Genomic DNA, 13,007 nt, shown 5'->3' with positions numbered 1-13,007 from the left:
GAGTTCAGTGAAAGTGTCTTTTCCTCACACCCTGTTTTTTGCAGCTCTAACAAGGGCAAACTTTATTTGTCTTTGCTGCTGGTCATAGTCCAATCCTTGAATACCTAGCCTATCCTTTTCTGGTGTAGCTCTTTATATTATTTAGGGGTTGGACTGAGTCCTCAAATCTTGAAATCTTCTTTTAGTTTATGTCCTTGTTCAGGGTGAATTGGAGCTCAATAATTTTCCTAAATACTTATGCTTACTCTTCTTACGTGTGGGCTAGTTCGTTGAATCCGTGTCAGATCTCTCTTTTGTCCGCCTCCAGATCTTGGCGAGCTTCCATAATTCTGGTAAAATCGATGCCAATCCATCTTCTCACTAATTTGTGTGTTCTATGTATTCTAATTTTTCACGAATGATAGAAAAACTACTAATCTTTTTTTAGTAGGTTGATTTGCTAAGAAACGTCCACAGCTTACCAGAGGTCAATGTGTTACTAGGCATACAGTTCCTTTCGATGACACTAGGTAGTGTATTCTTACGCCGTAGATGCGTACAGAATGATATATACAACATTGGCGCTGCTTTCTGCTTAAACTATCTATCTCTTACCTTTCTCGTCTTGTTTACTGGATATTCGACGTGGTCCTTGAATGCCAGTCAGGTATATTCCTGCTCTATTGAAAAACACTGCTTGGGCTTCCTCTGCAATGATACCGATCTTCTAGTAAGTAAATAAAGGACATTAGGATGTTGCTCAACTTGAAGATGTCCGTCGTGTAGATGTTGTAGAATACAGTTTCTTATGGTACTCCTGCTTTATCCATTCAAGTTCAGATCTAGTCCAGTTGAGGTTTCCCTCCGGATTCTTCATGCAGCTTCGTAGCAGCTTCGCTTTTATAACTTCTTCTTCAGCGCTTCGTTTTTTCCTGGTTCCGAACTGTTCTTCTGGTATCTTGCTTATCGAGAGGAGATGTATGGGCCTTAATTCTGTGAGAATCTCGGGCTTTCATCCTCTTCTTTCTTTTGAACTAGATAGTGCTTGGTCCTCAGTATTCCGTTGATGATGGCTGTTGAAAATACTACTTTTCTTCTGGGTAGCTTTTTCTGACCGCTGTATTGATGTCACCTTTATCCGATGCCTCCTTCGCTTGTCTAGTTCAAATAAAGTGATCTACTTCCTTAGGGGTGGTGGAGGGTAGATTGCCCTCCTGGTACTTCTTACTAAATTGGCTGTTTTGGAAACAACGACTTTCTACATTATATAGATGCAGCGTATTACAAAATGATTTATTAAATTATCTATATAAATAATTTTTCATATTATTTTGACCTCACTTCAAATTATATATATTTTATTTATACAGGGAGTCCAAGAACTTAATGCCAAATGTTCGGAAGTGAGTAGAAAAACTCACTGAAAATTAAAATTGAAACTGAAAATTAATGTTAATTACATATCCACGTCAGTTGTGGTATAACCACTGCAAAGCTGAAATTAGGTTTTTGTCTAACACTAGATACTCTCATTCATGTAATAAATATATAATAATACCTTCTATAATTCTAAAAAAAAATCATAGGTGACTTTAGCTACTAAAAAGCTCCACATTTACAGAATATTCCTCTTAATGTCCTAGCCAACAGTACGGTCTTCTCCATAATTCAATAATTTGTAAAATATATTCCTAATTATAAGAAATTTGAAAAAAAATGTGTATCACATACACATGGGCCTTTAAACTATTAAAATGAACTTTACAAAGGATGAAACAGTTAAAACTTGGTCCCTTTCTCTTCTGACTCCAGGATTTTTCCAGACGTGGGAAAACTTCTAAAAATCTAGCATCCTCTTTGTTTTGATGTACTCAATAAACTTCAAACGTGTTTCTTTTACGACGAGGAAGATAATCAAGCTTTCATGACTAGTAATAATCCGATCTTCTACTATTGACATTCAATGTTGTTGCTCTTCTGAGGGGCTTCTCAAAATCATATGTACAGAGCTTCCTCATCGCGAAATCTTGAGTTAAAATCTGCTAAACACGGCTCATAAAATCATCAAAAAGTTTCAGTTGCAGAATCACCCAATTTCGCACAAAATTTGATCTCGCGGTGCTGATTTCGATACTCCATTTTTATGACGAATACTATTAACACGCATGTAGATATGAAATACACAGTTGTCAAAACAACAGAAGACAATATTATTAATAGCTTAGTATACGTTGTGTGTATCGTTATTTTAAACATTCCATAGGATCATAGGTAAGGTTCCGTGTAGTTAAAAGTACTACTTTACTTCTGGCAAGATAATAACTAGGGAATTGGGAGAATTCACGTAGTGGTCGTAGTGAATAATCTTCTTCTTCTTCTTCCCACTCCATTTTAAGCAGATTGCCTGTTCATTCTTCACAACATGCCTATTGCCTCAATTGATGGTAAGATTATCACTCCATCTTTTTCGTGGCCTTCCTATACTTCTTCTCCCCAGTGGTGAGTTGTCTCGTGCTATCCTTACTATTCTTTCCTCGCTCACTCATTCATTCTTATGTATTCGTCCCATTCGCGCTTTCTGCTCAGTACCCATTCAAAAGTTGTTTAATCATGAAGACAGATAGATTATTTTTATTGATTGAGCAGGATTAGGGAAAATAGAGACTTTTTATCCGAAATAAGATCACTTTAATAAGCGACGACAACGTTAATTTGCATAATATTAATTATTGGAGAATCTTCACTGGTTGCGCCAAGTCTATACTAGCTAACTACCACTAATGAACATGAACTGTTGCCTTCTACGTCGCCGCCAATAAATACTAGCGAGATAAGTACTAACAATTCTCAAACTAATCAAAAGATTGATTATATTAGGGAATTGCCTTTTAAACGCCAGAGATCAATCAAAAGTAGTTTCGTAGTATACTTCTACTAGTGATAAAACTAAAAGAATTAATAATGCAATAATGATCTGTAAAGACAATCAGCCTTTTTCATTATATAGTTGAAGATGAAGATTTCAAGAATCTTTTGAAAGTTATGGCACCTCGTTACAATATTCCTAGCAAATCCTCTGTGACACACTGGTTAGATGAAAAGTATGATGCATTTTCAACAGTTAGGAAAAACAAATTATCGTTAACTCGCGAACCAATTTTTTCAAAGATGACTTTTGATTAGCGTAATAATGGCATCTCGGCGGCACTTCTCCAGCGAGTGGCAAGAAATATCGAAGCCAGGTTCCAAGAAAGTGTCCGACGTAACGGCCAACATTTGGACGATGTAATTTTTAAAAAATAAAACCCGCATTTGTCTACGTTATATCAATTAAAACTAGAAATGCATATGCTCTGTAGTTTTTTTTGTTATATAGGTTTTAAATCCTAATTTTTACCACTGCACAAGGTTAGCATAGAATATTATTATTGTAATTATGAATAATGAGGGTCCTAATTTCCACTATATTTTTTTGTTAACATAAATAATATTGACAAAAAACTGGGGGTGGATACAACATGGGAATGAAAAATTTAGGCATAAGTATTAATGGATACAAATTTTACGACTTTCTTTGACTTTTGAAACGATGAAACTATCTAGAACTAGCAGTTTCCTAATTTCAGCTCACTCTTTTCGGTATTAGCACATATGTGTTAGTTTATATTAATAAGAGAATTTAATATACGATAAAAATGTTACAATTCGATTTTTATAGCGCCTTCCGGTCCTCCAGTTGGTTTCGTTGGATCAGCAAGAAGCTCTTCGGAAATAATAACGCAGTGGCAACCGCCTTTAGAAGAACATCGAAATGGTCAAATTTTGGGATATATAATCCGTTACAGACTTTACGGATATAAGGAAAGTCCATGGACGATAAGAAATATAACTAACGAGGTATATAAAAATTTTCTATATTTCTATGATGAGCATAACTATAACCCCTCCTGATTTTATTAAAAATATTTTGTCTGTGATTTTCATATATTTTCATATATATATATATATATATATATATATATATATATATATATATATACATATATATATATATATATATTCACTATGAATCTTTTATTTTTATAATCACTTTTCGAGAAGAGTCGTCACAGGACCGAGTTTAGTCGCAGACCAACTATTTTAAAATATATTCCATTTCAAGGTCCAACTCTAGACTGTACTAAGTAAAACACATGATTTCTTGAACAGAGACCATAGTGCTTGGTTGTACTTTTGGTATAACAATAAACAGTCCTTTTTACAACAAGTACCTGAGGTCATAAAATCAAGCCTATACGGGCCTTTCATTCAAACTGCACCAATGTGTCTTAAATGTGTTTTCTAAAAACTTTAAAGCAATAAATTAAAATATAATAGTCCTTTTAAATATAATAAATATAAATATAAAATAAATGTTTAAAAACTAGAATTCATTTTTGCTCAGAGTCCAACAGTAATTAATTAAGTAAATTAAAGAAAATCATCTATTGTAAAATTCCTACAAAAAATTTATATAATTTATTCTAGTGAAACTATTGGTTTGTTGAAAAAATCATTTTTTATTTTACAAGGGACACGGAAAAATTAGTTGCTAGATACCTTAAAAAATTTTAACCAAAAATGAACCCTCAATTTTAATAGGAAGATTCCCCACAGTTCTTTATTTTTTTCTCAGTCCAATAGGAAAAATTAATTCATACCTCATCGTTAATAAATTGTACAGGAAATTATAATAAGAGAAAACAAAAAGGAAATTTGTCTCCAATTGATCAAACTTAAATCTTCAATTCAATTCAAGGTTTTTACGAGAAAAAATATAAGATAACTTTTTTGTAGAAATTTAAATTACTTATAAGATGTTCCGAGAATTTTTTTTTGTACATGCAATTAATTATGGGGTATAAATTATTTTCCATTGGAAAAAAATAAAAAATACGATGCGGAAGATCTTTCTATTTAAATTAGGAGCTCATATTTTGTGAGAATTTTCTCAAGGTATCTAGCAACCCATGCTTTCTCTATATACTATACTATACCTCAACCTGTCACAATTTCTTCCTTTCTCATTCCTTTCTATCCTCCACGTTTTTTCTCCAGATCCTCACTCCCACTTCAGTTTGCTTGTTGCTTGTTGCCCCCAACGTGCTTTAGGTCGACTTCAGATGTCTTTTTCGTATACATATATCTAAACCCTTTAAGCTTTCACCTCGTTCTTGATCTTATGATTCATTAACTTCTTAGGGGTCCTCCATCGGTTTTGACCAGTCCTAGTATCTTTCTCTACAATATTCGATGATCCTCTTCATCCTTCCCCAACAAGCACATGGTTTCAACCCCCCTATATAATGGGTTTAATTTCTAATTTTATATATTCCAAACCTTGTGTTTTTGTTCCTCAGAAGCTTTACATACCTCCAGTACACTTTATTTGTCATTCTGAATCCCTTTGCCACTTCTACGCTTATATTATTTGCCTCGCATAATGTTGGGCCCAAATACTTGAAATATTTCACTTCCTGAAAATTGGTCTCCTCCCAGAATGATCTCCCTCTTATTATTTTTCCTTCTCTCAGTTACCAACTTGTACTTTGTTTTTTGAAAATTCACCTCCAAACCTATTCCATCAGGTGTTCTGTAAGTTTCTCTAGGCTCCTAATTAGCAGGCTCCAGGCCATCAACATATCCCTCTTTTGAGATAACGTCTTTCTCGCCTCTATCTCATCTATTACTCTGTCTGATGCGATGTTGAACAGAATCGTGCCTATCACCTCTTTCTATTGGAATTACCATTGTTAGCCCATCCCCCATCAAAATTTTAGTCTTAGGATTGTTCATCGTCATTTTTACCAATTTAGTATAATTTAAGGAGATCCCCTCTTTTTCTCATCTATGCGTTTCCTGTTTACGTTGTCAAAACAAACATCACAAGCAGGTCCATTTCGCGTTCATAGAACTTTTCTACTATTTCTGATATCAAATGCACTGTATCTGTTGACAATCTGCTGGATCCGAAGAAGAGTTTCTCTACAATGTACCCTACTAGTCTGTCACTTATAAGAGCCCCATACATACATACAAACAAAAAATTACTTCTAAATTAACGGTGGGTCGATCTTCTGCTTTTTCTAATAAACTCTTGATATACTACCAACGAAATTAATCAACAAATCTGATTCTAAAGTGATATTACAATATATATATATATATATATATATATATATATATATATATATATATATATATATATATATTGCCAAACATTGTTTTTCAAAGATGGAATTAACATGGTTTGACCACTTTTCCCAACCATCTTAGCCATCTCTCTCTCTCTCACAAGTAGCCTTTTTTTAGATTTTTATTGATCCTTTTTCTACGCTCTTTTGTATTGACTCCGCCGTGTATTGTTTCCATATTCTTCTTTTCCTTTCATTCCATCAGTTGTTCCTCCATTATCATTGAGTATCTATGCTTCACAAGCAAATGTTGTAGTTGGTCGTATACTGTAGTATATAATCTTTCTTGAGAATTTTTCATCCATTTTTTAGCACCTTTCACGATTCTAGCTTGGATTTCATGCTATTTGTAGTCTTTATCTCCTTTTATTATTCCTAATTTATTATTTTATTATTTCTTTGAAGGTATCACCAAATTTAAACCATTTTAATTTATTCTAATTAAACCTTTGAAATTTTCTTATATGATTTTTATTTATATTTTAGGCCCAAAGAAACTACCTTATCACCGATTTAATAACTTGGAAAGATTACGTTGTCCAAATAGCAGCTTATAACAATAAAGGCGTTGGGGTTTTTACAGATGGTGCCAAAATTAAAACCAAAGAAGGTAATATTTATGCATCGCATTGCATTATCCAAAGGCATCGCACTAGCATTTTCTACTTGATCTTGTATAGTCATCAATATATACTCTACTGTTTTTGGTACTAGAGGATTTTGATTTTTTTACTTTAAAGTTCCCAACCGCATTTTTGAATCATTAAAAAAGTTACTACTAACTTCAAAAGGGTGTAGAAATAATATGAAATAATCAAAATAAATAATAAAGTATCTCAAGTGATTTGGTAGCAAATGGAAAACTTTTTTTATAATTAATTTGAAAAAAAATTGTTTAAAGAAAGTTATGTATGGTCCGAAATTTACAATACATCTTTAATTGTTGCTCTTCTTTCAATTACAACTGCTTCTTGTATGTCAACGTATATTTGTAACTCTTCATTTGTTCTAATTATATTTTATCTATCTCAACATTGGGGTGTAATTTTCCTCACTACCATTATTTTTCCGTTCTTCTTATTGATGTTTATATTCCTTGATTTTAATGCTTTCATGTTAATAATTTATGCTTCAATTCATCTTTATTTTTAACCAATTCATAATTTCAATCAATTATCCATTATTATTCTGAATAGTGTCAGACTCAGTATCCTCCATACTATATTAGATTTCTTCAGACACTGTCAAATGCTTTTTGAATGTCTATAAAAACCGAGGTATTAGTTTTGATTTGTTTCCATTTTTTCCTCTTTTAACTGTCTCATTGTAAATACTTTTTTCCTGAGTGAGTTTTTCTTTCCTAAAACTGCTTTGTGATTCCTCTAAATGGTTGTCTATTATTTTCCTAAATCTGTTCTCTAATATACTTTCGTAAACTTTCAATATTACGCTGGGCATTTTATAAAATCTATTTTCCAATCTGTGGAATTTTTTTCTTCTATCCATATTTGTTGTAACAGCTTTGTTACCTGTTATTTTCCTAAATCTGTTCTCTAATATACTTTCGTGAAGTTTCAGTGTCACGCATAGCAATTTATGCGTCTATAATTATTGCTTCTCTTTTGTCATGTTTTGTGAAAGATGGTAAAATGAAACCTATCACCCAATCTGTCGGAATTTTTTCTTTCATCTAGATTTGTTAGCTATTATTTTCCTAAATCTGTTCTCTAATCTACTTTACAGCTTTATTAGCGACAAACCTCGTATACGACTGCTGAATTCAGGGATCTAATAGTTGTATTTTAGGTTTTGAAGCATGTAAAACTTTTAATAAAAATAATAACTCTTTTTCCGAAAAATAAAAAAGTTTTTCATTATTTGTTAACTTTTATTCACACTTCATATGTGAGTCCTAGAATGTATGATTTTTCTTTATAGGTGTCCCAGAAGCTCCCCCTATTATCAAAAAAGTCAAAGCTTTGAATTCCACGTCGATTCAGATATGGTGGACACCACCAGATCCACAAAAGATTAACGGAATTAACCAAGGTTATAAAATTCAAGCTTGGCAATGGCATCCTACTAGAGGTAACATCGAAACTAACATGATGACTGTTCACCCCAATCTACTCGATCCCTATGCCGAACAAAAAGCTATCATGACTCATCTCAATAAATTCAAAGCATACAATATCACAGTTGTATGCTTTACTGATCCCGGAGACGGACAGATGAGTGATTATTATTATGTTAAGACAAAAGAAGATGGTAAGTGAAATTTGACAAAAATCGGGAGTTGCTTCTACTTGATGGAGTTTAATTCCATATACCTAAATTATGTTATATTTCAGTTCCTGATGAAGTGTCCAATCTTCAGTTTGACGAAATAAGCGACAGGGCTGTTAAAGTACTTTGGCAACCTCCTAAAAATATCAATGGGATTTTAAAAGGTTACCAATTAACTTATCAAATCAAAGACGAACCTAGTACCATCCGAGTGAAAAACTTAACAGCAGACACTTTAAGCATAAAAGTGAATGATTTGCAAGCCACGACACATTATCGTTTCGAAGTATCAGCCTGGACAGCTGTCGGACCGAGTCCCTCTAAGGTCGCTATAATTCAATCAGGAGTAGAACCGGTGTTACCGCATCCTCCATCTAAATTAGCACTGTCAAACATAGAAGCTTTTTCCGTTGTCTTACAATTTACACCGGGCTTTGATGGAAATTCATCTATTACTAAATGGACCGTTGAGGCTCAGACGTCTAGAAATATGACTTGGTTTACAGTTTATGAAATATCAGATCCTGATGCTACCACTATTACTGTCACTGGCTTAGTGCCGTTTACAGTCTACAAATTGAGATTAATTGCCAATAATGTTGTTGGAGCTTCTGTGCCGAGTGAGGCTACTAAAGAATTTCAGACAATTCAAGCTCCACCTGCTTTTCCACCAAAGAACGTTACTGTTAGAGCAATGAGTGCAACAGAGCTCAGAGTCAGGTGGATTGTAAGTATAAATTACCTCAGTATTAAGTTTATGATATGAACCTTTTAATGTGGAAAACTGAACTATTTTAGTTATATTTGTATGTCTATGGGGTCTATTCTGTAACTTTTCGGTTATTGTTGAGTATTCTGTATTGTTCAGTTTTAACTACCTGGTTAATTTCTAATCTTTAACGATATGGTTATATTTACATACCGAAGTTAGGTATAACAAATTTGGAAACGTTACAAAATCCTTGAAAATACAATAGCTCTGTGTTCTGCGAGCCAAAACCACCTGTCAAATTAAAATAAAATTTATAACCAAACTTATCGGTATAATCACAATAATTGTTTAATTTTATTTATGATCAATAAACATAAAAGCCTGGAAATTAGAGTACTTTGGTCATGTAATGGGGGGACAACGATACAAATTCCAGAGATTGATTATAAAGGGAAAGATACTTAAAGTAGTGGTTTAACTGCACATCTAACCTATTGTTTAGAGCAGCTGTGAATAAAATACAAATAGTCGTGATGGTCGCTAACCTTCTACTAAAGATGGCACTTTAAGAAAGAGATTTGTGAATAATATGAAGAAAAAAAGAGATGGGTCAACCAATAAACAATTGTTGGCATTAATAAATTATGTTAAAGAACATATAGAATATGGTTTACCCACCACAGGAACAGCAGAATATCAACTATACAAAAAAAATTGGGAGAGAGCTCTCTAAACCATCGTAGTCTCAAATTCACATCTGGCTCACTGTATAGTATATTTTGCAATTCTCTATCGGTTCTTCTTCTCCACTTTCTACTTGTACATATGTGTGCTAACAAAATTGTTTTTCACCTATCTCCTTGCGCTAGTTTGATCTTTAACGTCCTTTTGGCTTTTCAAAAATGATTTGTGATTGTTGTTAATTGTGTTAACCATAAGTAGTTGAACTTTGGATTAAGATAAACAAACTGAACTAGCTCAGGCTGGTACTTTTCTTACACATCTCGATTATTGTAACATAAGTTTTTTTTTATCTGTGTAGTAGAAATCTAGTCTAAATATTTCTAATGAATGAAATCATCAATTGAATGAAATATACCTTGATGTGTTCTAGCCTTTACAACAAACCGAATGGTTCGGAAATCCTAGAGGCTACAACATAACTTATACTGAAATTCGCACTGGTTTCGCACACAGTTCTACTATTGAAGATCATACTGCTAATTCGCATATTATTATTGGATTGGAGGAATTCGCGTTGTATGAAGTAAAAATGCAAGCTTGCAATGATGTAGGATGTTCACCAACAGGTCCTACTGCTCTTGAAAGAACAAGAGAATCAGGCAAGTTTAGATGTTCTCTATTATTATCATTTTCCAAATTTATCCTCACTCTACATATATTTTATTAAGAATAAGTACCAACTTTCAAAAGGCTATGTGTTATATTTTATGACATTTCCATTAGTTAGAAAACAATAACAGCCATTTGAGTAAAGCTACTTTTGTTAATTAAAAAAAATGAATTCAAAACAATTTTGTGTGTCAATTGATCATTGATGAAAAAAATACAGTATAGTAAGCCTAGCAATGGTTTCAAAAGTATTATCCGGACTCTGCTTCATCGTAAAGAATCATTTGTTATTGGTTTGCTGAATTTAAATGTAGTCGTACAGACACCGATGATGGTGAACGTTTTAGTCGTCCAGATGAGGTGGTTATATCTAACCGTAAATTGAAATTGCATGAGATAGCTAAGGTCGTGAAGATATCAGAAGGCTCATGGATCCATCACTTCACTCTGGAACCAAAACGATCATGATCTGAGTTGACTGCAGCCAGTGGACCACGTCAGAAGCGTCCAAAGGCACAAACGTCAGCTGAGAAGGTTAGACGAGTTCTGCCTTACTTGAATCTACCAAAGGCCGATGTTCTTATAAAATCTAACCAGATTCTTTTATTTGAAACAATTACATAATAATCCAATTTCTCTTTATATTGTGAATTCAACCAAATATGTTGAGTGTTTTCTCAGTGGCAGTAGATGTTACTGGTATCCCATTTTTATTTCGTTAATTTTCAGGTTCTTAATCCTCGCCACCACAGTAAATGATTTACAAGATTAATGCTTTCCAGTCCTTCCCTTACAAACTGTCCGAATCAAATTCCTTGCTTGTCTCTGAAATCAGCCAAGTCCTCTATCTCTTGTAGTACATCTAAACCTGTAATTGAAAATAATTTTTTAAAAAAATGTTATAAATACACAAACCTTGGGTGCTTAAAAAAGTTTTGGGGAAATTCACGGGCATTTGCCCATTTTCTTAATATCCAGCTTATAGGGAATTTGGTAGGCCCACATTGTTCTAACATAATTATTTACTCTTATATGTGAATGATCACTTCTGATGGGAACCATTAGGTTCTGTTATTCGTATAGTTGAGTAGTACAAAGTGTCCCTTTTGTATACGATAGGACTTAGTATTTAAGGCGGCTTGTACACATATAAGAAGTTCTTAATAGTTTGACATTCGTCGAGTAGGCTAGTTGAATTATTAAAACCAAGTTTAATTAATTATTTTCTTGTTTAATAAATAGTGTTTTCCAAAGTAGTAATTTGAGTTGTTTGTGTTAACCAACAAGATGAGACGGTTGTTGGTTAGATATTAAGAATTAAAATTTTGGTTATTAAGTAACAAAATAGTTTTAATACAAAGAATATGGTCAACCATTATTGGTAAGCCCATTGCACATATCACTATTCAGAAATAGTGGGTATTTCCTCCCAAGTTTATTAGATCATAATCTTAATTAATTGTACATAAATGTAATTATGTATTTTCAGTCCCATCTTTTGGGCCGATGAATGTGGAAGCTAACGCAACTTCTTCAACCACCATAGTAGTAAAATGGGGTGATGTTCCAAAAGAACATCAAAATGGATTAATAGAAGGCTTCAAAGTATTCTATGCTGCTGAAAATAAATCACCAGTTCAATATAAACAAATTCCTAATAATTCTACATTCACAACTACTCTTACTGAATTAAAGAAATTTGTGATGTATCATATTCAAGTTAGAGCTTATACAAGACTCGGCGATGGTGAACCCAGTAAACCAGCTGTTAGAATTAGAACATTTGAAGACGGTAAGTTATTAATAATTATTGATGTACCATAAACGAAAAACTTGTTATCCGAGGCAAGCAAGCGAGACAATGGACTGTTTTTTATCGAGGACTTTTACCAACTTTTATGAAAGTAACTATTCACCGTTTTACAATCCTCGGCAACAATTAATTCTTCGAACTAAAAACTCTATCATAATTATAATAAACTTTATTGAAACCTCTATTTTGTAGATTGTTTAAGAGGTAACGTGACACAGTGACTTTAAGTCTATTGTGTCCTTCCTGTCAAAGCTGTTTCTATCGAAAACATTCCCATGCAGTTGTTATGAACTCTCAAATAGAAACTGGTTTCAAGTAGGTCACAAAATTTCCCAAAAATTTCTTTCGTTTGCTTTAAATTGCACAATTAGGTGATTTGGAATTTCTTCAATGTCCCTCCAGAATCTGTATTAATAAAGATCTGCTAGATTTTTCCTGTTTTGTATGACACATTATATTAGAAAATGTTTTGTCACACCATCTTACTCCTGTCAGTCAGTTCTACACTTACAAAAATTCATTGAAAAGATTTATATTTATATAAATAATCAGTTTTTAACCCTGTCAAGAATTGACATGAACACCTTTTGGTATCTACGAGATTATTCATTATGGTTTTCCTATAGCAATA

General features: G+C 33.1%; 1 protein-coding gene across 2 annotated transcripts in view; it reads left to right on the top strand.

Annotated features, from left to right (window-relative positions):
- The window catches only part of LOC130448166 (protein sidekick), a 582,707-nt gene that overhangs the window by 537,553 nt on the left and 32,147 nt on the right, over nt 1–13,007 (top strand). For both annotated transcript variants that reach the window (XM_056785411.1, XM_056785410.1), the window contains exons 13-18: nt 3,698–3,876; nt 6,699–6,822; nt 8,151–8,480; nt 8,564–9,225; nt 10,325–10,553; nt 12,053–12,355. In XM_056785411.1, the coding sequence (XP_056641389.1) occupies nt 3,698–3,876; nt 6,699–6,822; nt 8,151–8,480; nt 8,564–9,225; nt 10,325–10,553; nt 12,053–12,355 (1,827 nt within the window). The remainder of the gene's footprint in view (nt 1–3,697; nt 3,877–6,698; nt 6,823–8,150; nt 8,481–8,563; nt 9,226–10,324; nt 10,554–12,052; nt 12,356–13,007) is intronic.

The sequence above is a fragment of the Diorhabda sublineata genome, chromosome 8, assembly GCF_026230105.1.
Source record: "Diorhabda sublineata isolate icDioSubl1.1 chromosome 8, icDioSubl1.1, whole genome shotgun sequence".
NCBI lineage: Eukaryota > Metazoa > Arthropoda > Insecta > Coleoptera > Chrysomelidae > Diorhabda > Diorhabda sublineata.
Note: the sequence above shows the minus strand (reverse complement) of the source record. Positions and strands in the feature narration are given on the sequence as shown.